The sequence below is a fragment of the Tachysurus vachellii genome, chromosome 7 (genome assembly GCF_030014155.1).
Source record: "Tachysurus vachellii isolate PV-2020 chromosome 7, HZAU_Pvac_v1, whole genome shotgun sequence".
Classification (NCBI taxonomy): Eukaryota; Metazoa; Chordata; class Actinopteri; order Siluriformes; family Bagridae; genus Tachysurus; species Tachysurus vachellii.
In genome coordinates, this window is record NC_083466.1 from 27,107,355 (window position 1) to 27,130,848 (window position 23,494).

The 23,494-nt window shown below is 38.5% G+C and overlaps 1 protein-coding gene across 1 annotated transcript; it reads left to right on the forward strand.

Moving 5' to 3' along the window:
* Positions 1-557: 557 nt before the first annotated feature.
* On the forward strand, positions 558-17,916 carry LOC132848079 (SUN domain-containing ossification factor-like). The gene is made up of 25 exons (XM_060873582.1): positions 558-691; positions 1,666-1,897; positions 3,300-3,374; positions 5,230-5,340; positions 5,450-5,655; positions 6,327-6,428; positions 7,784-7,895; positions 8,189-8,300; positions 8,394-8,515; positions 9,246-9,313; positions 9,532-9,639; positions 10,522-10,627; positions 11,061-11,081; positions 11,937-11,992; positions 12,098-12,177; positions 12,290-12,355; positions 12,810-12,887; positions 13,290-13,374; positions 13,579-14,880; positions 15,090-15,177; positions 15,539-15,643; positions 15,732-15,889; positions 15,975-16,063; positions 16,683-16,738; positions 16,846-17,916. Exons 1-25 carry the CDS (start codon positions 558-560, stop codon positions 17,302-17,304), a joined length of 4,131 nt encoding a protein of 1,376 aa, XP_060729565.1. The 3' UTR covers positions 17,305-17,916.
* The last annotated feature ends 5,578 nt before the right edge of the window (positions 17,917-23,494 follow it).

Sequence of the window (23,494 nt, forward strand, 5' to 3'; positions counted from 1 at the left end):
TTCAACTAGAGTTGGAGATGAAGTAAAGGTGAAGTACAACCGGTGAAAACCAATAAAACACCCTTTCAACAATCCTCAGCAATTTCAGCCTGACAACTTGGGGTAGTCTTCTCGTCTATCAGGTCCTTCCCTGTTTATAACTGACATCAGATCAACATGGCTGCTCACTGTGAACAGTTCCCCTTCTCTACGTTTAACATTATTGTTTTTTAACATTATTGTTAGCATTATTGACTTTAGATCAGTTAATTTACAGACACAGTACTCAGTAAAATCTATAACACTGTTATTATCTCTGTTTTTAAAAGGCAATCATTAGCCTTAGAGTCATCACTAACATTAGCTGTTTAGCTTGTTGCTAATGCTACATGCTGTTGTCTGCTGAATTGCTGTGCTGCAATTTCAGTTAAAAATGTTGCATATCACCAATATGTCACTCATGTCTGTAACTGTAATAAAGTTGTTAAAGTAGATAATTATGAACTTTAAGAGTCAAAGGCATGTTCACATCCACTCTCAGTAAGATCAATCAGAAGAAAAAATAGTACGTTTAGGTCATGACACTGCTGAGTGGAATGGCTGCCATAGCACTACAGTTTGTTGCCAGAGTGGAGAACATCATCCAGGACTCTAAAGAAACTGTAAAAAAGGGACTTCATAAAGCTTTTCAGGAGACTGGGGAAAATGGAGGGTGAATACAACATTGTCCTGAAGCCTGGGGCACAGCCCTTTTCCCTCTCAATGCCCAGATACATCTCCCTCTAAAACCTACCAAAGGTCTAAGAAGAGATAAATCATATAAAGCATCAAGGAGTCATCTGTAAAGTGGAGAAGCTGACAGAGTGGTGTGCACCAATGGTGCTGTTGCCCATACTGACAGATAGGGAAGATCCTTTACTTAGAAAGGGGGATGTAGTATTAGGTGAAATACCCAGATAGGAACTTTGTACAGTACGTATGCTTGGAGGGTTCATTAAAAGAGGAGAACGATTAATCACACCTGAAACATCTGTCCTGTGTCCATTAATAAGTCTCCAGTTATTAAATCGGTGTGCACACAAATGTCAAGCCAACTTGGATATACAATGGCCTAGAAGACAAGTTACCACTCAGTTAAACACTCATCATAATTATTCATGAGATTATGAAGGGGAATTGGGGCAAGTTTCTTCAAGAGGATATGAAGACCACTGGAGAGAAATGGAGAGGAAATATTATCCTGGTGTTCTCCGAGAGAGTAGGGTTTAGTGGTGAGGAAGAATTTTGAACAAGGCCCAGGAGCTTGGTTGGGGTGCAGTGTGTTCTGTTTGGATGAGCTTTTGTTTCTTTTGGCTTGAGGCAGAGCTCTTTAGCAGAATCCTTTTAGAGAGGTGGACATTATCCAGGTACTTAGTGGTGATCATGTTATTTAAATACAAAAAAATCCAGTAACATTTATTTACATACTTTATACAATACAGATTGTTTCAAATGTGAGATATTACATAACTCAAAAGGTGCTTGCAGTTGTCACAGACATCTGTGCAGTGCATAAGGCTGAGTGGAAGCATTAGCCATGTTTTGCCCACACGTTAATCTTGGTGGTCAAAGATGCAATAAAAACATCTCCTGTGTTCTTTCACCTGCTGGAAAAATGCAGAAGCATTGTATCCTTTTCCACCACAGTACAAAAGCCACAGAGAAGCTTAAACAGATACAAAAGCAAATGAAGGTGGCAGAAGATAAACTGATTAATTCAGTTGAAACCAGGTGGAATTCAGCTTTCTACATGTTGGAGATTCTACATGAACACATGGATCCAGTTACCACAGCTGTCTCTCTGCTTGAGAAGAGTGATCTGTGCTTTACAAATGAAGAGTGCTCTGTTATTCACCTGACCACTGACACTTTTGAGAAGGCAAGGCATGATTATCAGGAGAAAAACACATTTCTTTTTAAAGCTCATTCCCCTAGTATCACTGCTTCTCAGAGCAACTGCTGCCAGTCAGGGCCAAAGCAGATCTTTTGCCACAGAACTGGCACATTAATGTCAGTGCAGATTCTGTGGGGTTGAAACCATACACAGCATCATTGCCAGCACCTTTCTTGACATTAAAATTGACATTTTGTTACAAACATGTACAAGCTGTGAAAAAGTGACTACTTTCTGAAACGCAGGATTTCCACTTAGCCACATCTGACTTTGCTGCTGTACCAATAGTAGCTTCCTCAATATCAGTCCTAAGATCTACAGTATGTCCCAGTTTCTATCAGCACAACAACAACATCATGAAGCAGTGACTCTATAAATGAAATGTGTCTCTCAGCTCTTCCCAGCTCTCAGCAAACTACTGCATCATCTTTACCGTTTGAGACAATATTTTCCAAAGCAGGGAAGTTGATCAGTCAAAAAAGAAACAGGTTAAAGGGGAAAAATGTCAACATTCTCTTGTTCTTTCACAAACATGTATAAATAAATAATATCTATCATTTCCATGGCTTACACAGGCTGCCTGTGTCTATCAGTACATGCACAAATGAAGATTACAACTTACATGTAAGGTTTAAAATGAAGTTCAGCTGATTTGACATTTAAATACTTTAAAGAGTTGTGTATTTCAGAAATTTTATTTTATTTTTATTTAAAAAGCAAGAGAGTTGATCAGTCAAAGACAAAACAGGCTCAAGAGGAAAATGTTATTCTTCACTTGTTTCATCTCAAAAACCAATAAAGGGAAGAAATCTAGAAATATTATATGATAATTATTGAAAAAGGTTTTCTGTGACATGTTATATTTTTATTATATATATTCTTATATATAACACATTAGATGTCGAGCTGAATGACCCAGTATGACCTTCTCTTTCTGTCTTAACCCTATAATACCCAAATATAGAAAAAAATAGCAAAATTGTTGTTCAATTATTTAGGGATTAGTGTTCATCAGTTCATTTATGTCTATTTATTATCATCAGCCAATGTGTATATTTATATTTAAGAATTACTGTTGACTGAAAAAAGCTTCAGTGAAGTGTTGTGGAACTGAGAGCTATAGTTACCCGTGTCGATGGTTTACTGATTTGAAGTGCAGAAGTAGTGTGTTGTTCTCATTCAGTGTGAAACCTGTAATAATTTAAGACAAATATGTCTGTTACCCTGGTAGCTGTGCAGTTCACTAGTGGTTTTAAATCTGTGTCTCTCGCTGACAAGAGTGTGAGATATTCTACATGGATGTTTGCGTTTCATTCTTGCTTTAAAGCTGAAATAAACATTACGGCCTGTTCGCAGGAATCCTGTTCATCATGGCCTCTGCTCATAGCCGAATCAGCCGCAGGCCCCATCGGACGTCCCCGATCAGCAGGACGAGTCTGAGGAGAATAGAGGGAAGGACAAGGTACAGTCTTTTCCTAAAATAGTAGTGTTAATCATGTACAGCTTTTAGAAACCGCTTAAGGCTACTTTTAATTGCAGGCTTCTGCTTTTGGTTTTAACATTTATCTGTATCTGAAAAGCAAATATCTGTATCTCTATAAATGTATATACACTTCTGTTTAAATCTTGATTGAATTTTCTCCTTGTTGACTCATTGTGATTGTATAAATCGCTATGTATCTAGTTTTCCATTTTTAAAACCGATCATCTTTTTTTTAGCAGATCAGCGTAAAAAGAGTTAACATGGGCGCATGACTTATAATCTTAGGTTGTGATGTCATACAGTAGACTCTATGGCTTTAAACCAATCACAACCTAATATGCAAATGAAGCGAGCAGGACTAGATCTGGCCTTTTCATTTTTGTTAGTGGATGATAATTAAATGAAATCTGACTTTTTACACATTAAGACCTTTTCACATGTGAGACCATTGTCTTTTTGTCTCCCATTGTCTTTCAATAACAGGGAGGTAAGTAAAGTCACCCAGGTGGAGCAGCAGGTGGTGCAAACTAATGCGGTCCTAAGAGACTTTCGTTTCTGTCTCTGAGCCAGAGATATCCTCAGCTGTGGCTGACACTACATATTTTACATGATTTCTACAGAAGCAGAAAATCCATTACTATTAATCTTTCCTGGGCATTTATTCATTAATTATGTAATTGGCTCTATAACATCTGTATGATGGTATGATGCACCAAATGCAGTCTGTGTATGCACATGAGGTGTGATATGTATGTGAGTGTAGGATGCTTTGCACTCACACACTCTCATGTTAATGACATACTTGCTTTATAGTTAGTTTACACATAACAAAAGACATGTTATTCTTACTAAACACTAATTATACACGTAATTACAGCTTTACATCTGACTGTCAGAAGCACTGACACTGGAGACTCCATCCATTAATGTGAAATAATTTGCATCTTTCATTGCAGAAAACTGTACAACAATATATTAGGTGGAGCTTCTACAATATCTGCCTGTTCCTGAACAAAGCTAAATTTTTACAGCTAAGGCCTGTACTTTCTTCTAGCTCTAGAAATCTTCCTTCCAAGCTCTTGACTGTTTAAAGACAACCAGAACATGCCTATAATTGTCAGCATTCTGGCTAAAGTGGATTATTTACTGAGACAACACATTTTCTGTTGGATACCAGGTCATTGGACTGTGTGATAATGCTCAAGACCTACTATACAGTACATCTTTCCAAGTTCTCCCACACACCCCCATTACAATGCTTTGTACTGGTTTCCAGTAGCTGCCTGCAATAGATTTATAACACCGATGCTTGGCTACAAAGCCAAAAACAGACCAACACCCACCTATATTAAAACACTTCTCACACCCCTCCATCCAATCCTCAAGCATCATCCATCATAGTGGACTGTTCCCTCTATCGCTCAGGGTACAAAGATGGTCGATTGAGACTCCAAAGCATTTCTGTATGTCCCTCTGGATAAGGGAAACTGAGATAGGGAATAAGCATCTTACTGAAATGTTGTGTTTCTAACAATATGAGTCTGTTAGGATTTTTATCACATATTAGACTGACGGACATTGCATAGCATTTATATGTTGATGTTGAAAGATTGTACGAAACACTAAGGTTTTATTGAATGTCCTGTTTTGCTGATTATGATCTTGCCATGGAAATCACCATTGATGCTTACATGGATTTTAGAAGAACTATAGATGGATGGATGGATGGATGGATGGATGGATGGATGGATGGATGGATGGATGGATGGATGGATCGGATGATGGGATGATCATTGCCATGTTGTGGTAATGTTGTCCTGTGGTTGTTTAACAGGATCTGCCTCAGGATCCTCCTGCAGTTCACACAGTAGAACACCAGACACAGACAGATACACCAAATGAGCCACAGACTCAGGAAACCACACTGCAAGACAATATCCATAAGGTAGTCCTGTACTTTGCTCCAAACTGAAAGCCTCAATATTTTCTTTTGAAAATAACGTTTCATATCTCAGTTTTACTGTGTCATTCAATCTTCTCTTAATCTTCTTCAGGAGTTTCAGGTGAACGAGGCCCCAGCAGAGACAGAGATACCCGAGGCTGATCCAGAGTCTTCCGTTCCCCCTGAGGATGATGCAGGTTCTCAGAACACACCCGTCTCCACCCTTCCTGCTGCATCTGTAACTGAAAGTCAGACTGCTCATGTCTCTGAGGATCTGTCATTCACTTCTACTGTCTCACCTGTACCAAGTGTATGCAGGTCAGAGGCTTGTAACTGTACTGCTTTAAACATTCCTACGAAGTACACTAGACGGGTCTTAAAATCAGGAGCCCACACAGCTTCACAAATTCAGTTTGGTTTTCTAGATCGCAGAAGATTTATTGTAATATTTGCTGTGATTTGTTGACTTATTTATCTTCAGTAAGCAGTAAGATAGTAACCTGACCAAAGGATCAGCTTCTGTACATATATTAGCACATTTATTCAAATATCTGACGATAAGAGAAACACTGGTCTTCGTGGTGCCATGTGTTCTCCTTAGAGGAAACAAAATAAATTGTGGACCAGCTAATCAGGACGAGGCATATCTGTCAGTTACAGTATATTGCCACTATACTATTAAACCAGCTTTCAGGTGTTTTAATACCATGGAGGAAGGACTAGAGGGTGGGGTTCTATTTTGTTTACAATTTGTTTACAATTTGAGTACAAATTTAGGAAGGACTAGAGGGTGGGGTTGTATTTTGTTTACAATTTGAGTAAAAATGACATAATCCTTGCCCTCCACATATATTCTTTTTGTTTAGAAGGGAAGCCCTTACACATATTTAGACACAGAACAATGTTCCAGCTTGTGGATTAGAAGTGTAAATAGTGTCATTTCTTTTTAAACTTTCTCTCATGTTCACTGGTGTTTTCTTTCTCTTCAGTGACGGTGATGACTCCTGCTCTTCCTCTCCTGTCAGTACTGTCTCCCCCACCGCTGCCTGTGATGCAGGAGAAAACCCTTCATATGATGCAGACATCAGCAGGTACAATGCCTTAAATCAAGCACAACTCACTGTCCAGTTAGTAGGTTCTCAGAAGTTTACACCATCCGTCTGTAATTGGTTTAATAGTGATTAACTCGAGTCATGACACACGGGCTTATAATTTATATTACATAGTGTACAGCATTCTCACTACTTACTCATCACACTGGGCCTCATTAATCAATCCTTTATTACAGCTGAGTGTTACTGAGCATTCTCTACATTTTCTAGTAATGTAGCTCTGCAGCGCATCAGACAAGCACTAATAGTGTGTTTAAGTCATGTCAGAAAGATCTTATTTTTGAGTTGAATGCACATGGATGCTAGCAAAAAAGTCAATTATTTCAAAGTAAAACAAAAAGTAATGCAGAAAATGCAGGTTTCATTTAAGCTCAGAGTTTCATGAAAACATGGTCGAAACCAGCATTGTGTTTCAAATCTGATAGCATTGCTCTATTGTGATCAAGACGAGAGTCAAGTAAAAAAGCTTTTAATGTCATTTCAGTTATAGATAGCTCATGTAGTATATGGTGAAATGAAACAAATGTTCTCCAGGACCATGGTGCTACATAAACCAGCACAAACTTAAATAAAACCTAAACAGAGCTAAGGACTGAAATAATGTTTAACTGTTACTTTTACAGTGGCTTTGTAATCTGATTAAATACATAAAAATTAAAAACACGCCTGATTTTTTTAATTTAATGTTTGTGTTATTCTAGTATGTATAAGTTGCTCGTACTCAGGAACATAGGATGTGAATGTTTTTCTGAACTTGTATTGATGTTTTTTATTAATACCCCAATTCTTGCATTAAATCCTCTCATGAATAATGAATACACTCCCTCTCACTCATTTTCTACCGCTTATTCGAACTACCTCGGGTCACGGGGAGCCTGTGCCATTCTCAGGCGTCATCGGGCATCAAGGCAGGATACACCCTGGACGGAGTGCCAACCCATCACAGGGCACACACACACTCACACTCATTCACTCACACAATCACACACTACGGACAATTTTCCAGAGATGCCAATCAACCTACCATGTCTTTGGACCAGGGGAGGAAACCGGAGTACCCGGAGGAAACCCCTGAGGCACGGGGAGAACATGCAAACTCCACACACACAAGGCGGAGGCGGGAATCGAACCCCCAACCCTGGAGGTGTGAGGCGAACGTGCTAACCACTAAGCCACCATGCCCCCCAAAAATGAATACATTCGTTCATAAAGAAGTTCTAAATATTGGAACATGTTTAAAATAAGCAGCTCACATTTTAGTAGGACATTTTATTTTAAATATTTGTTTAACTCAGCCTTTTTACTTTTCTCTCCATGTCTTATAATCTGTATAGTCTTCCCCTGGTCTTGGATAATGGCAGCACTCCTGAAACAGGAAAGAGTACGAAGGCAGGTTTAAGCAGAGCGAGTCAGGGAACCAATGCCTCCAGCATGCTGAAAGAACAGGTTGGTGTTGCGAGGACGTCTATAACGAAATTCAGAGGTTTTCCCCAAAGATGTTTCAATTGTATAAAAGCCACACTATGAAATCATCCCAGCTGCCTTTCTTTTAAACATTTGTAGTCAACCTGTCCCTGTTATTCATTTGACATTAGAGGTTAAAGCAGAATAATAATAAAACACTGTTTTTCCAAGTTAAATTTTTACTTTGAATCCATCACCCCAAGCAAAGCGTTGGTTTCTAATGTCATTCTGTGAGATGTGGATAAACAAGTCTTCTTTATTGCAATATTCAACAGAATGTTCCAGTATCAACAGAAACAGATCCAGCGCTTCCCAGCAAAGATCCAGAAGACATTCCTACATTTGACGAGTGGAAGAAGATAATGATGGAGGTAGAAAATGAAAAAAGTAAGATCTGATCTTATCGTGAATTTGCTGTGTGTCTTCATTACTGTAGAGCTCGTTACTAAGAACGCTGATGTTTTGTGTGTTCTCCACCAGGTCAGACCACACACACGTCCTGTAACGGGGGCTCTAATGCTGTTAAGAAAGTGCAGAAAACCACCAACTATGCCTCCGTGGAATGTGGCGCTAAGATCCTGGCTTCTAATCCTGAAGCAAAGGTACCCAAACCGGCTTAGGGTACTTGCATGAGTGTTATTTTGCTCTGAATGGAAATGACATAAAATAACTCCAAGGCTCATGACTGTGCTTCTGCATCTCTCATGATGCATTTGTGGAGATTTTGAACCATTACAAGCTTTTAAGCAACAAAAATTTGTTTCTGTCCAGCAACAATCAAGAAGAAACCATTTTACTGCCAGTTAGAACTAACAGATTGGAAGATTGTTAACGTTAACGCTTCTTAAAGCAGCTACACACAGATTAAAGAGGTAAAATATGTTACCATTAAAACACATCACTAGAGCATACTATCATCACTGGCAGCACTGACACTGGAGACTCCTTCCTTGAGTACTATTAAGATCGATTTGCCTTTCAGCTGCCACAACGTTCCAATGTGCTGTTACAGAAACAGAATTCACACCTTCTGACCAATCATAATGATATTTAGCAGCAAGGTGATATGCAATAAAAGCTGTTTTTCATTTATCATGTTCTTTAAAATGGAAGCCAAATGCAGAACTTGTAAAATCCCAATACTATAATGAACGTAGCTGCGTAGTTCTTTTTCATGGTGAAAAGAGGACTTTTTTTGGGTTTGATGTATGAAGATGATAGACATTACTAAACAGCACAAACGTGAAGCTTCCATAGAGCACTCTCATTTCTGCATTTTGGACTTTCTGTAACCAGGATGATGCTTATTGGCATGTTTCTTCTTTTTATTAGAGCACGTCTGCCATCCTGATGGAGAATGTTGATGTTTACATGTTGAACCCCTGCAGCAATAAGATCTGGTAAGCCAAGCCCAGCACTCACTGTATGTGCTGCTTATTAAGAGAATTGTGTAGAAGAATTAGGACCGCGTTCATCTGATTATGACGCTTTAACGTATCCCTCACACTGAGATTTCTTCCTGCTTTCTTTTTCCTCCGTCACACCTCTTCTTCACCCAACAATCACATCCACCTTTTCTTCACGCTCACTCATTGTGTTCCTCTGTGTGCACCTCCAGGTTTGTCATTGAGTTGTGTCAGCCAATTCAGGTGAAGCAGCTGGACATTGCCAATTTTGAGCTCTTCTCCTCGACCCCCAAAGACTTTCTAGTCTCGATCAGTGACAGGTCAGAACAAGAGAACATTTGGTTTGTTAGATATGTGTGACATGTTTGCTTAGTTCATGTTTGCTCTGTTTGCCTCTGACCTTTGAGGACATTTTTTTGTCATAAAAGTCAGAAGGCATTAATAATTTTCCAGTTTTCTGATCTAGAAATTGAATAGCTACAAGAAACATAAATGTCATTCATATTAAATATCACTGCTTTTAACATTTGTAAAGTGTTCTGGCTCCTTTCCATTAAATGCTGTTTTTCACCCATATTGTTCATCATTATACCACAGCACCACTTCATGTTTGATTTTGATTGGTCAGTTGGTGTTAAATTCATCATCTAATGCAGTAGCTTTCAGATTTCAGATACATATTAAACTATGACGGTTTCTGAATCAACATACACAGGCATTTGCACAGCAATTATTCCAGATTAAATGGACATTTTTATGAGGAGACTAATAGATAACATTTTTGAATGGAGACCCCAGTCCTCCAGCAAAGAAGTCCACAGAATAAGAGGAGGTTAAACTTAGTAGTAGTTTCAGGGGTAATGAGACAAGTTTAGTGTATTTTTCCTTCAAGAGCGAAAAGGTAGAGAGTCTGGAAACCTGAAACAAAATCTCAGCATCAAATATGAGCTTTATCTGTTTAAGTGTGGAATTTTAGTAGAACAGTCTTTAAGCAAACATTGGATTATGCTAATAGGACCGGTAAATGGTGCTGCTGGTGGTAAGGTTTTACAGGGAAAAGAGAAAATGTGAAGGCACTGAAGCTGAAGCTATTTCTGTTAAGGCTAACTGTATCCTCTTATGGGATACTGTGTTTGTTTGTTTAGAGATCCACACCTTTCCCCTTTTGGTTAATTTTGATTGTTCATCCAATGTATCCACAGATATCCAACCAACAAATGGGCCAAGCTTGGGACCTTTCATGCCAGGGAGGAGCGCACGGTTCAGAGTTTTCCACTAGATGAGCATTTATATGCTAAATATGTCAAGGTATGTGAGAAAAGTCCACTTGTTTTTGTTAACACTCGTCTGTGTGCTTGATTTAGATCCTGTTTCAGTCCTGCAAGTCTACATAGAAATGACTATGAATGAATCCACTATGTGTCCACTATGAATGAATCCATTGTGAATAAATTCATAAACAAACGTGTTTTGTGAAGCGCTTAAAGGAACGGTTGTTATTACTGACTGTTTCTGTAGTATGCAGTAAGCAATTTTGCTGCTGCTGCTCACCATTATTTTAATTTTTTCTGTTTTTTTTTTTCTTTTCTTGTGACTCGTTAGTGATTCAAAGGTTTTAATGTCTTTATCTCTAAAACGTTCAGAACTATAAATAATTCAGAATTATGAAGTTATAAGCAAACTATATTCTCAACTGTCTCTGTCTTTTTCCTCTTCATCATTGTTTTCTCTTCTGCGTCAGATGTTCACCAAGTACATTAAGGTTAGCTCCCGCTTCTTCTCAGGTGTGCTTGAATGACTGGGTGAAGAAATGAATAGTGCTCAGTACTACAGTGTCCATCAACCGTCGAACCTCGGTGGATTATTGATTGCACCACCTCATTTAGATTAGAGCTAGAAGTGTCTAGCAGGGGATTGGGTGCAGAGTTTATTTTCCACATGAGCTTCTTTAGCTGTGCAGCTCAGTGGTGTGGGTCAATTCATTTTCAACAGTTAAACTACTGTGCTATTGAAACAACCTTCGTGAATACAAATTGAATTATGTCCACTAATATTGTAGTACATGTAAAATACCAGCACTAAGGGGCTAAGTACACATCCACAGTCCAAGCAAATATCTCAATACTACCATGTTCTGTCTTAGAGTGTTGTTGGGATGTATGGGAGTGTTTGTGTTTAAACATAACCCAGCTACTTTATTCATGATCTAGGCAAGGTTAAAGTGTGTGTCCGTTTCAATTAACTGCAACTAACAAACCTGAATGAAAACACTTGCTCTCATTTGCTTTGTGTCACATATAACAAGAATCACATATAATGGTGTCTGGTTATGTTCATGCACTAAGTGGTGAATGGTATTTATTTCTATTCGTCTACTCCACTGTCTGCTGTTGATTATTCGTGTCTGGTGATCAGGATTCTAACAGTCTTGTTGCAAACCAAATCTATCACTGTGCCTGAGGGAAACTGAATATTCCCACCAACTAATCCTGAAACCAGCTATATTATTATTGTGCTTATTTAGTTATATGAATGTGAAAGACCTATTCCTGCTGCATTGTGCTATAATGTTTTTTTTTTTTTTTTTTTTTTTTGTCACATTTCCATACGACTGTAGGTGGAGCTGTTGTCACACTTTGGGTCTGAGCATTTCTGTCCTCTCAGCCTGCTCAGGTATTAAAAAAAAAAGCCTTTCTCAAAATGTTATAATGTATAGATAGAGATATCTCTTACCATGAAGTGTTAAAGTCCTGACCTGTCAGTGTTTTGTGTGTTAAGGGTTTTCGGCACAAGCATGATGGAGGAGTACGAATTGAATTCTGAGCCTTCTGAGAGACTCAACTTGGATGAGGACGATGGTGAGAATCTGCTTTAGTAGTAGTCATGGGCCCATTTATGTCTATATCTTTCCTCTGTTTTATTTAAAAGTAAATCTGTACTGCAATTTTCATGCTTCTCTAAATCCTGCAGATTATCCTCCAGGATATGGTCTGTCAGATGACAAGTCTTCAAAGAATCTGATTGGGTCTGCCAAGGGTGAGTTCCAATGTAGCATTTCATTTATTCATTCGTTTATTCATTCATCTTCATTACACACTTCATCCTGGTCAGGGTCTTGGTGAACACTGGATATGAGGTGGGATTACACAATTAATGTGACAACATCCCACACACATTAACAGCTGGGGCAATTTTATTGTAATAAACCCACCTAAGAGCATATTTTTGGGAGGTCGGGGTAATACCTACATGGATGAGGGGAACTCAGATATTACCCAAAATCTTCGATCAATCCAGAGACCCCTGAAATGACCGGCAGCAAATCTACCTTTTTTTTAGCAGAACACCTCATATATTGTCTTATTTAATCTACAATTAGGTTAACAGACATGAGGTACAGTTGAGTTCAACCACCAAAGTATATTTAGTATGAACCCTCTTGATAGAACCACATATTTACTACAGCTATTCACCATGTATTCATTTACAGATGCTATTCTTAACATGGTGAACAACATTGCTGCTAATGTGTTGGGTGGAAATCCAGAAGATGGAGCTCAAAGTGGAGGTAAATCTATACACACAATCCTTTAGCTACAGATGCTTGAACGATGATGTATGCCAGGGGATTTTTGGTTTAATCTGAAAAGGTGTGCTTTTATCTGATGTGGCAGCAGGTTTTTATTCCTGCCAAATAATAGTACAAGTACAATGAAATTCAATGAAATTAGGTTTGCATCTCACATCTGTTTACACAAAGGTGTGTGTGGGGTAAGAAAATAATAAACCACATAGTATTTACTTTTATGCATTTGTTCTTGTAAGGTGAGAATCTTAGTTGGAATATCACACTGGCCCTTTGCAGATTAAAGATTACAACGTGTAAATGTGCAGGTTATTATGAACAAACAATGAGAATCGAGAAAGAATTGGTAGTAATTTGGTTTAATTTCTACATTTTGTATAATAGGCAACTATACCACCTTACCTTTAAATTTGACTGAGACATCAGGAACTCCAGATCAGACAGTCTCGCTGACCTCATCCAAGATTATGTAAGTAATGTGATTAAAATGTTTTATAATTCACAGACTATATTTTGTAACCAATACTACAGTAATACCCAAAGTTGGAATGTAGTTGTTAGTAGTATGCAAGAGTTGGTCTCATACTCTTCAGATTTTGCAAGGTTTAGTTGTTGTTGTGTCTTGAGTTTTACACGAACCTTTCCTTTATTTCCCTTATCTTATATAATTCAGAATGAACAGTTTGGAAACGGACCAGCATGAGGTCACTGCGACCCCCACGGTGACAGGGGGTATAGACACCGGTCCGACTGTGCCCACCACATCTCTCTCAGAGACTGCAACGCTTTCAGCTACAGAGCCCGTCGGGACAACACCAATCAAAGAAGAACAGATTGTTACTTTGCTAGCTGAGGATGAGTCAGACAAGTCCACCAACACTATACCAGAACAGGCAGAGATTGAGAGAGAGAAACCTCCACAGCATCAGCAGTATTCAGGAGTAAAGGAGGTTGTGAATTTCAGGGAGCACACTTCTGACTCCTGTTCTTGGGTTGTTTCGCTTAAAGAATACCTCCTGCAGAGATGCAGTCCCCTTCCAGTTCATCAGGGGAAAAGATCCAAAAAGAAATCTCAAGAATCACATTCTCAATCCAACACTTTGCACAAAATGGAAACCTCAGTCCCAGTAATAATCTCATCATCCCTGATGCAAGAGCTCCACACCTCGACTGTGGAGACAACTCCTGCAATGGAAGCTTCTGTTGTGGTTGTTCCAGCTTTTTCTGAGAGTGTACCTGAGAACGGACCTGAGGCTGGATCTGTGGATCTTGCACTAAGTCTTATTTCAGCTTTGGTGACGCTTGCATACCCTGACACATTTGCACCTAGAGCCACTCATGTTGTGGATTTTTTGGACCCTTTGGTTGTTGAGAGTTCTTATTTGACACTTAACGAGAAGAGGAGAGATAAAGCAGCGAAAGAAAAAAACACTCCCATTCTCACCTGCAACCTGGAACTGACCTCCGCAGATTTAACTACTGTAAGTGATGAGGTGGCTCATGTCCAGATGTCTGTATCTACAGTAGAGAAATCTACCACTGAAAAGAACAATTTGTCTCCAAGTATGATGACCAGCACTATAGAGCATGCAACATTAACCCCTCTATCAACCTCCACTGATCAGTCCTTTGTCCACCCAACCATAAGCAAGAGTCCAACACTTGCCATAACACTAGCAGCTGTCTCTGTAACAGAACCCTTAGAGGAGGTTTCAGTTCTAGCAGAACGTAAAAGTGAAGAGCTGGTAGAAGAAGTTTCTCCTGGAGACAACAGTGGTAACATTCAAACAGGACAATATAGTAATGGCAAGCCATCTTCCAATGACTTCTATGCTGAAATCCCAAGCTCCACCGAGGCACCAATGCATGGCTCCAACCAGAAGGAGTCAGTCTTCATGAGGTTGAACAACCGGATCAAAGCCCTGGAGGTGAACATGTCGCTCAGCGGCCGTTACCTGGAGCAGCTGAGTCAGCGGTAACTACTGCTCGTGCTGATCATTCTTACAGTGAAATAAGAAACTCTTGTAATTTCTTATTTAGATATTAGATACTTATTAGATACAAGCTCTAGTCATGGAGAGCAGTATATTTGAACAAGGAAATTCAATCTACAGATGTGTTCTTCCATATTGATTTCATTTCTACTTGCTTGTTTCTTTTGGTTCATGCTTTGTCTTTTAACAGATATCGAAAGCAGATGGAGGAGATGCAGAAGGCTTTCAACAAAACCATCATTAAACTCCAGAACACTTCAAGAATGGCTGAAGACCAGGTCAGGAACTTCATCTACCTGCTCATTAGCTCTATAATATATCTAATGGTGGTGGTTATTTATGCAATAAAACACTATAGAAAATGTTATATTTATTTAGAGATTTATATACATTTGGAGTCATTAATTTAAACACCAAAGTTGATTATTTTCCTATTACCACATGTCCCAAATATGACTGCAGTAAATTAGTTTGAATACCAAATGCAGAGGTTCTGATATCTTATGATTAAATTTGAGGTTGAGCTGAATGTTGTACTCTGTGGTTTTCATCAGAAACTGGCTAATGATCAGCTATATTAAAGTTTTGACCCGGAAGCCAAGACATGATCTTAATCTGATCTTTTCTTTTCTCCTGTAGGATCAGAAACAGACCGAGTCTATACAGGTGCTGCAGAGGCAGCTGCAGAACGTGACTCAGCTTGTTCTCAACCTGTCACTGCAAGTGAGCCAGCTACAGAGAGAGGTACGTGTTTTCATGTGTTTAAACACCATAGGATAAATTGATGTTGATCAGTAAAGAGTTGCTGTGTGAATACTGCTCGTTTGTGCAGGTCTCTGACAGACACAGCTACCTGCTGCTCGCTGTGATCCTGGGCTTGCTCATCTGCATCGTCATCTGCGTTAATTACTGCCGCATGTCTGTCAGGAATCTCTCGACAGAACCAGACCCATCCGTACCAAACTCCCACAGCTCCTGTTGCCCTGACAGGTGATCACCGACACTCACACAAACTAAATAAAAATTGTTATTTGAGCTGGCTTTGATCTCATCCAGACATCCTGTTGATTTTCAGAGATTCCCCTGGTTATGAGTATGTAAACCCAAAAAGAAGAGCATCATATCCATTTTCACAGTCATCCCTGCACATCACTACTACTGAAGGTAGAATTGCAATACACTTTCAAGCAAGATCTTGTCACCAAAGGCAAAAGGGGTTCAACTGCAATTATGTGTCAACAGGACATAGGCATAGACTTGCTGACTTCTTGTCAAGATTTGTTTGAAGGGGATAATGTCACTACTTTACATTGTAATTGACAAGTGTCGATTCTTCAGTGTTGTCACATGAAAAGATATAATAAAATCTTTACAAAAATGTGAGGGGCGTACTCACTTCTGTGAGATACTGTATGTAAACAATTAATTTCAGTCAGTCTGTAATAAAGCAAATAAATAGCTAAGTCGCTTGACACATATTCAATTACAAAGGAACATTTTTGAATATTAACTTCAATAATAGAGTATTGGCTAATAAAAAGAACCAACCATAAAGCTAAAATTGTATTCATTGTTGTGAGGGCTCACTTTGATTGGTAAATAAATCAATAATGTGCTTAGATGGGCTAGAAGTAAGAAAGGTTGGTTAGGAAGCAAAGCACAGGCACATCAGCCACATTGGAAACAACAATCCACAATGAGGATTTTTTTAGAAACCAAGGACATTTTATTGGTCATTCCTTTATTTTACATTCTTGTCTGTAATAGTTTGTTTTCCTTACAGGTCCAAGTGAAGCATATAATGTAGAAACTCGTAGGAATTCAACCGGGACTAAAAAGGTATTCAGACATTTTTGTGTTCTTTATATTTATTACTTATATTCTGTGTACTGTTTTCAGTGAGGTTATAACTTTTCAGTGAATAAACACTCTGTCTCTCCTACCAGAAAAAGCGTTGCAAAATGAAATCCGGCAGAAATCCAGAGACGATAACTCCAACATTATCAGTCCCCAATGGAGGACTGCAGTGTAACCAGCACTGTCCTCACAGTCAGGACTTAAAGCTGGCTTCTTATATACCTGGCCCTCCTCCCTTTTCCTTTAGAGACTCTCCATCAGAGGGCAGCTCTGAAGACTCCTCCCAGTCAGACGAGCCTTCGTTCTGCGGTATCACCTCCTGCAGCAGCCTCTGTGATCCTCTGCCTGCTCCAAAGAGCCGCTCGAAAAAGAGGAACCGCTTAAAAAAGAAGAGCACGGTACTAGAGCAGCTTCTTCAGCCTGCGGAGTGTAACGGCCCTCCTGTCGTGTCTAAATTCACCCTTCATGGCTTAATCACAGGCTCCACAGAGCTGAAAATGAACAGGTCAAGAGTCCCACTGCTTCCGAGAAAGAACAGTTTTGACTGACATTGTTAATGATGCTGATATCTATAGTCCCCGCTGATTGGTAGCTACTACGTGAGCTACACTGGTAGCTTTAACTCCTGTGGTAATAGGATTATTTTGTGGATACAGGAAACATGTTCACAGGGTTGTGGAAACTGGGACAATCATCGATCATCATCTGCTTAGCAGAGAGGAATCAACTGGAGTCAAAATCTCGACTAAAACCCGATTTTAAAATGTCCTAATATGCTGCTGTTTTTATAGGGAAAAATCATTTGCACAGTTTTTAAATTGGTAAGGCTTGCTTATGCTTTACATAGTTTTTTAGAATTTAAGTTTAAAATTAGTTGTGACTCAAAATCAGGTTTTGTTTATTAATTGCAGAATGCTGTTTTTATATTAAAATAAATCCGAAACTTTTATAGCCTGGCAGTGGTTTTTAATTGTTAGACTACATACTTGGTATTAGGTATTAAACACACTTGAAAACAGGAGCACAAGTTTACACCACAAAAATGCAATATGTTGCAAAAATTTGGATTTATCCAGATCCATGACACATTAAACAGAGTTTTTAACCCCAATCATGCTGTAATATTAACATCATATTAAACAGCCCTGGAGACACTTGGACTACCTGTATACAAGTGAACTGACTACTGACTACCTACATTTTAACTTCTCACTAAAATAAATACAGAACAAATGCAGCATTGTTCATCAGAATATTTGAATTATTTCTACAATGTAAACCAACAAGAAAGCTACTACGTGATAAAAGAAAAAAAAAATCATAATTTACTATTGAAATGAAAGTAATTGCTCTTTAAAATCATAAGATCAATAGACTTGTTTGTCAGCTCTACTAGCATGCTGTAACTACCTGCTTTAGAGCCTTTGGTGACAGATAATATCTCACTGTATGTTCTTGTTTTTAAACCTAGTTACAGCTTACACACTGAGGTTCATTGGCTGGGTTTTAACACTCACGTCTGACTCCCTCATCAGCTGACCATAAATTCTACCTGTTAAAAGACAACAGAGTTATAGTTATCTGTCACACTATCACTTATCTTCATGTGGCTGCTGAAGAACATTTCTTACACATACAATTTTGCAATATACCTTTTTCTTTTCTTTCTTTTTTCCATCCTTTTTTTAAAAATAGAAATGCAGTTTTATTTACCAGAGTAATCTACGCTTGTTTTACCATGACGTTAATACGATATAGAACTTAACAAATAGTAACAGTACATATAATTAGTTAGAGAATCAAAAAAAATTAATAATAAAAAAATAATAATTTGTCAAATTTCTCTTGAAGATACTTTTCCACAAAACACTTTTTCTCCTATTGCTTAGTCTGTATTGCATGACATCAGCCCTCTATTTCCTATTACACTGTGTATAGCAAGTATGAACAGCATATGTACAATTACATATCCATAATAACAAAAAACTTTTAATTTATAAATGTACATATAACGTTTATTAGAATGTTGCAATGTGTTCAAATTGAACTTAAATGGTTACTCCTAGCTGGGAAAAGACTTCTACCCTTGATTTTGTCCTCATTCTGATTCCAATACTAATTACAATTTGTTGTAAATGCAACTAAATGCTGTTGGATAATAGGTCTCTTGTGTTACATTTCCACCACCATTATACTGTATTTCTTTCATACATATATATATACAGTACTGTACATACTGTAGCTGTTAGCACTTGATCTTATGTGAGCTTATATTTGGCCACTAGAGGTCCTCGTTGTGTATTCTCTCTTTTTTTTTTTTAACCATAATATTTTTGGATTTTTGGTTGTCTCTTTAGAGAACAGGCAAAACTATTCTGATAAATGCCATGACTAATTTTATGTACTCAGGGTGAAGTTTAGAGATGAACTGTGGTTTGAGATTGCAGAGGAGGGAGGAGAGAATCGGTCAGATCAGTCAAAAGCACAAAGCGAAGAAGTCACTATGTATGAGGTGCTATGTATGAGGTCTTTACCCAGAACAACCCAATCTGTCTGACCATCATTGACACTTCAGGTTATGGCAACACCAGAGGAAGAGATGAGGATAAAGAGATCGCTGAGAATCTTTACAATTTGAATCTGTACAGAAATTGATGCAGTGTGTCTGGTAGTGAAGGCATCTGAGAATCAGCTCAGTGAGGAGAACTGTCATAAAGTCATTAAAATGCTGCATTTCACCCACATATTGTATAAATATCATTTCAATAAACTTGTCAGAGAGAACAGAAAATGTTAAATGCAGAAAAGAAACCATCATGAATAAAATATAATGATCTGAAATTTCAAAACAAAAGCAGCAATAATCCAGCAAAAGACTGCAATAATCTTTTAACAAAAGACTTGGCATCGACAGACTACAACAGAAACTGAACAAATACTTTGGCATGAACAAAAGACACTTTAGAATTTAAATATACAAAGCAAGCAAAGGGCAAACTCTTTATAGTGAGAGTTATACTGAAAAATACAGAAATGTTACACCACAGGCTGCTATGTTTGCTCTGTGGCTTGGCTTCCAGTGCTTGGTGTGAGGTGGACACTCCATTTGGTGGCCTGGTATCTCATCACATATTCGTCAGGAGGTAGAACAGTGTCACACATGCAGTCATCACAGAATTCCATGGCAGAAAGTGGGGATGGATCTGTTTAAATGGAAAAAGAAAACTTACCTTCTCATTGTGGACTATTTTTCCAGATATATGGAGGTTGCACATCTGAATGTCACATCTGCGGAGGTCACAGTTAAAGCAGTCAAAAAAGGTTTGTGCTTGTCATTGCATGCCGGAAGAGGTCATCTCCGACAACAGACCACAGTTCGTATCACATACATTCCGACAATTTGCACAGGAATATGCAATTTCAAACACACCACAAGCAGCCCCCACTATCCTCAAGCAAATGGAACGAGCTGAATGAGGCTGAACGATCTGTACGCACAATTAAAGTACTGTGGATTAAAAAATCCGACTACAACAAAGCCTTGCTCATGTACAGAGCTACATCTTTGTAGCATGGATTTTCCCCTTCTCAACTGCTTATGGGCAGATGTATCCGCACCACTCTTCCACAAATACAGAGAAAACTAGATCCAGAGTGGCCTGACAGAGGGTACTGATAGAGGGGTACTGTGGAGAAATAGAAAACACCTTCATTTCATTGGAGGCATTTCTAAAAAAAAAAAAAATAATAATAAAAAAAAATGTGTTGAGTTAATATAGGTTGAATATTATAATTTAGTTTTGAGGAAAAAAAAACGGTTATGTTGTGTTAAGATAAGGTTATAATGTGTAAAGATATATGATATATGTTGTTGAAGAAAAGAGGCATTACTTAGCTAAAGGGAGGAGGTGTAATGGCAGGGACTTCATTACCCAGGAGGCGCAAGAGCGCAAAGAGGGAAATATAATAAAATGGCGATCGCCATGTGAGTTAGACATGAATGTGTGCTGTGTGTTCATTAACAGAATATATAGAATATTATACAATGATATCCTATATGTTGCTGCAGGTCCCCACAACAATATATAGTGGAGATGTGTAACCACCCTTAGTGAGATTAGCTTGAATTTTTACACTTCTAACACATGTTTTGTGCCCACTTAGAACATCCATACTTCTTTCATAGACTTGGCACAATTATAAAAATACCTCAAGGCCTTATCTGTGCCAAATGTATTTCTTTTCTATTGGGTTAGGCCATGTGCACCTGTTACGATCCCAGAAGGTGTTTAGGGGTATGGATGAGATGCAACAACATGAAATGATAAGCTTGGATTTTCTTTGGTGTGTATGTGGCAATCAACAACCAGGACAACAAAATAGAGGGCAAAACCAGTGTGTATTAATATACAAGTGGTTGTGACAAGTGAAAGAACAGCTAATATTTACAATATTTACAATACTTACAAAAAGCAGGTAACAAAAGACACTAAAGGGGAAAGGGACACAAGCTGTGCCAAAACAAAGAAATAAGCAAAACAAAACCACGCTACCTTGAAATTAACCCTCTAACCTAAACTACAAAGGAAAAGTAATGAGACAGATCTTCAGCGTCGAACGACGCCCTAACTACCCTACACTACCTACCCAAACAAAACGTACAGAGGGTGGCACACGCTCCTAACCTAATGTGTCTAATACAGGAATGAGTACCTACGTGTTGCACAATGTATGTCACGTGACGTACTTACCTGTCCACTTTCCCCAATATACACAATGTCACACACAGGGCGAATGACCACTAACATACATACACAGAACGAGTGACTAACGAGTTGGGTTACATGAACAGTATGATATACAATGGAAAAACACAACGCAACGAACAAATTAGCACACGTTATCAAAGCAGGGTCAAGTTCAACCGGAACACGAGCGAACCCCCTCCATGAATGAATGGTGGCGGGTTTAAATAGGCGGGGTCGGGCGTTGATTGGTGAATCGACGAGTGACGTAACATAGGGTAATCAGGATTGACAGAAAAGGTGTCCAATGGCAGGGATCTGAGGAGTCAGATAGCGGAGCAAAGAGAGAGAGCAGGAAAGAACAAAAAAAAAACACAGAACCGACAAACACAGCACGACAATCTCTAAAGGTTCTTAAAAATATCATCTGCGTTCATAAGTTTTAGTTCAAATAATATCTTCATTTATTTCCAATCATTAATGATTCTCTGTTCTTTCCTGGTACCCGCTGCCAGCTGGCAGGAACCAGGAAAGAACAGAGAATCATTAATGATTGTAAATAAATGAAGATATTATTTAAACTAAAACTTAGAAATCTAGCAATGTGTTTTGTTATACTGCAAGTGTCCTAAGGGCACAAAAATTTATTGGTGCAATCAAGTTATAATATGGTATAAGTAAATAATAAACATGTAGCCATTTGCACTTATTATGTTGGCTTTGTAGAAGCCAGCATTCTGTTTTCCTATTTAAGCTTAGACAAAAATATATCGACAGTAACTCCTCCTAGGGCTTTCGAGCCACATGCACCAAATTCGGATATGTTGTAGATGCTGGTCTGAAGTTTGTTGCTATTACTTTTCTAAGCGATTTGAGTACCGGTACTTCCGGTACCGGGTCTCAAAATGGCCTTTTCCCCCATAGACTCCCATTATAAACTTTGGAGGTAACTCAGCAAGCTTTCGAACTATCTACACCAAACTTGGCCAGCTCCTTTAGGGTGATACTCTGAACAAAGTTTTAAATTGGTGTACCGACTGGCCTTCCGGTTGTGCCGCAGCCCCGCCCCCAAAATATGCAAAATCAAAAAAACTTTTTACAACATGGACATGTGACATATCAAAATACTCATCACAATGAGGGGAACTTCCACACGGGTATTCTGATGACGTCACGTGATGTGACGTGAAAATTAAAAATGAGCACAACATAGACTTGTGACATATCAAAACACTCAGCACAATGAGAAGAACTGCCTCACATGTATTCTGGTCACGTCACGTGACGTCACATGAAAAAAAATAATTAGCACAACATGGACATGTGACATATCAAAACACTCAGCCCAATGTGGGGAACTTCCTCAAGAGTATTCAGATGACGACAAATGCTCGTCTCCACTTACCTCCAAATTTTTTGGCACCCTAGCTTTCTGTCTACTTGCTTCCAAAAGTAACACTGACCCTTATGTCCACTCGCCTCCAAAAAGCACCGGCCTTTGCGAATACTTCCATCGTCAAAGCCAACATCAAAGTTTGTTGCGACGAACTTTACAAATCTAGTTGACCTTTGTTCTCCACATTTAACAGCATCCTGGATTATTAAACTTTTATTGATAATAAAAAGCAAAGCTGTCAAACCAGCTGTCCTATTCATCAAACTATTTCATTTTATTTCTGTGCTTTTTTTTGTACTGGATTTGTACATAGAATGTTCAGATGTCTTGCATTGAGATGGAAAATGTCATCAGATTGCATAATAATAAATAAACCTTGTAAATGTGGTTAGCTTTAGATGCCCTGTCTGCACAATAAAGAATAAATGTTGTATTTTTCAAGTGTTTCTAAATAGAACACAAATACATGCATGTGGCAAATTATATATTTTGAATATAAATATGTGCTCTGTTCTGATTTTGTTATGTCTTTTGTCAATGACCTTATATTATGACTAAGAAATCCGTGGAATCCATGGAATATTTTGTCTTCCCTGA

What these genes read in the sequence shown, in the direction of transcription:
- LOC132848079 (XM_060873582.1), top strand. Translation starts at nt 558, where the DNA reads ATGACACTGCTGAGTGGAATGGCTGCCATAGCACTACAGTTTGTTGCC. An exon ending in TATGATGCAGACATCAGCAG is followed by an intron (nt 6,429 to 7,783) that starts GTACAATGCCTT and finishes TAATCTGTATAG; the next exon opens with TCTTCCCCTGGTCTTGGATA. An exon ending in CTTCTAATCCTGAAGCAAAG is followed by an intron (nt 8,516 to 9,245) that starts GTACCCAAACCG and finishes TCTTTTTATTAG; the next exon opens with AGCACGTCTGCCATCCTGAT.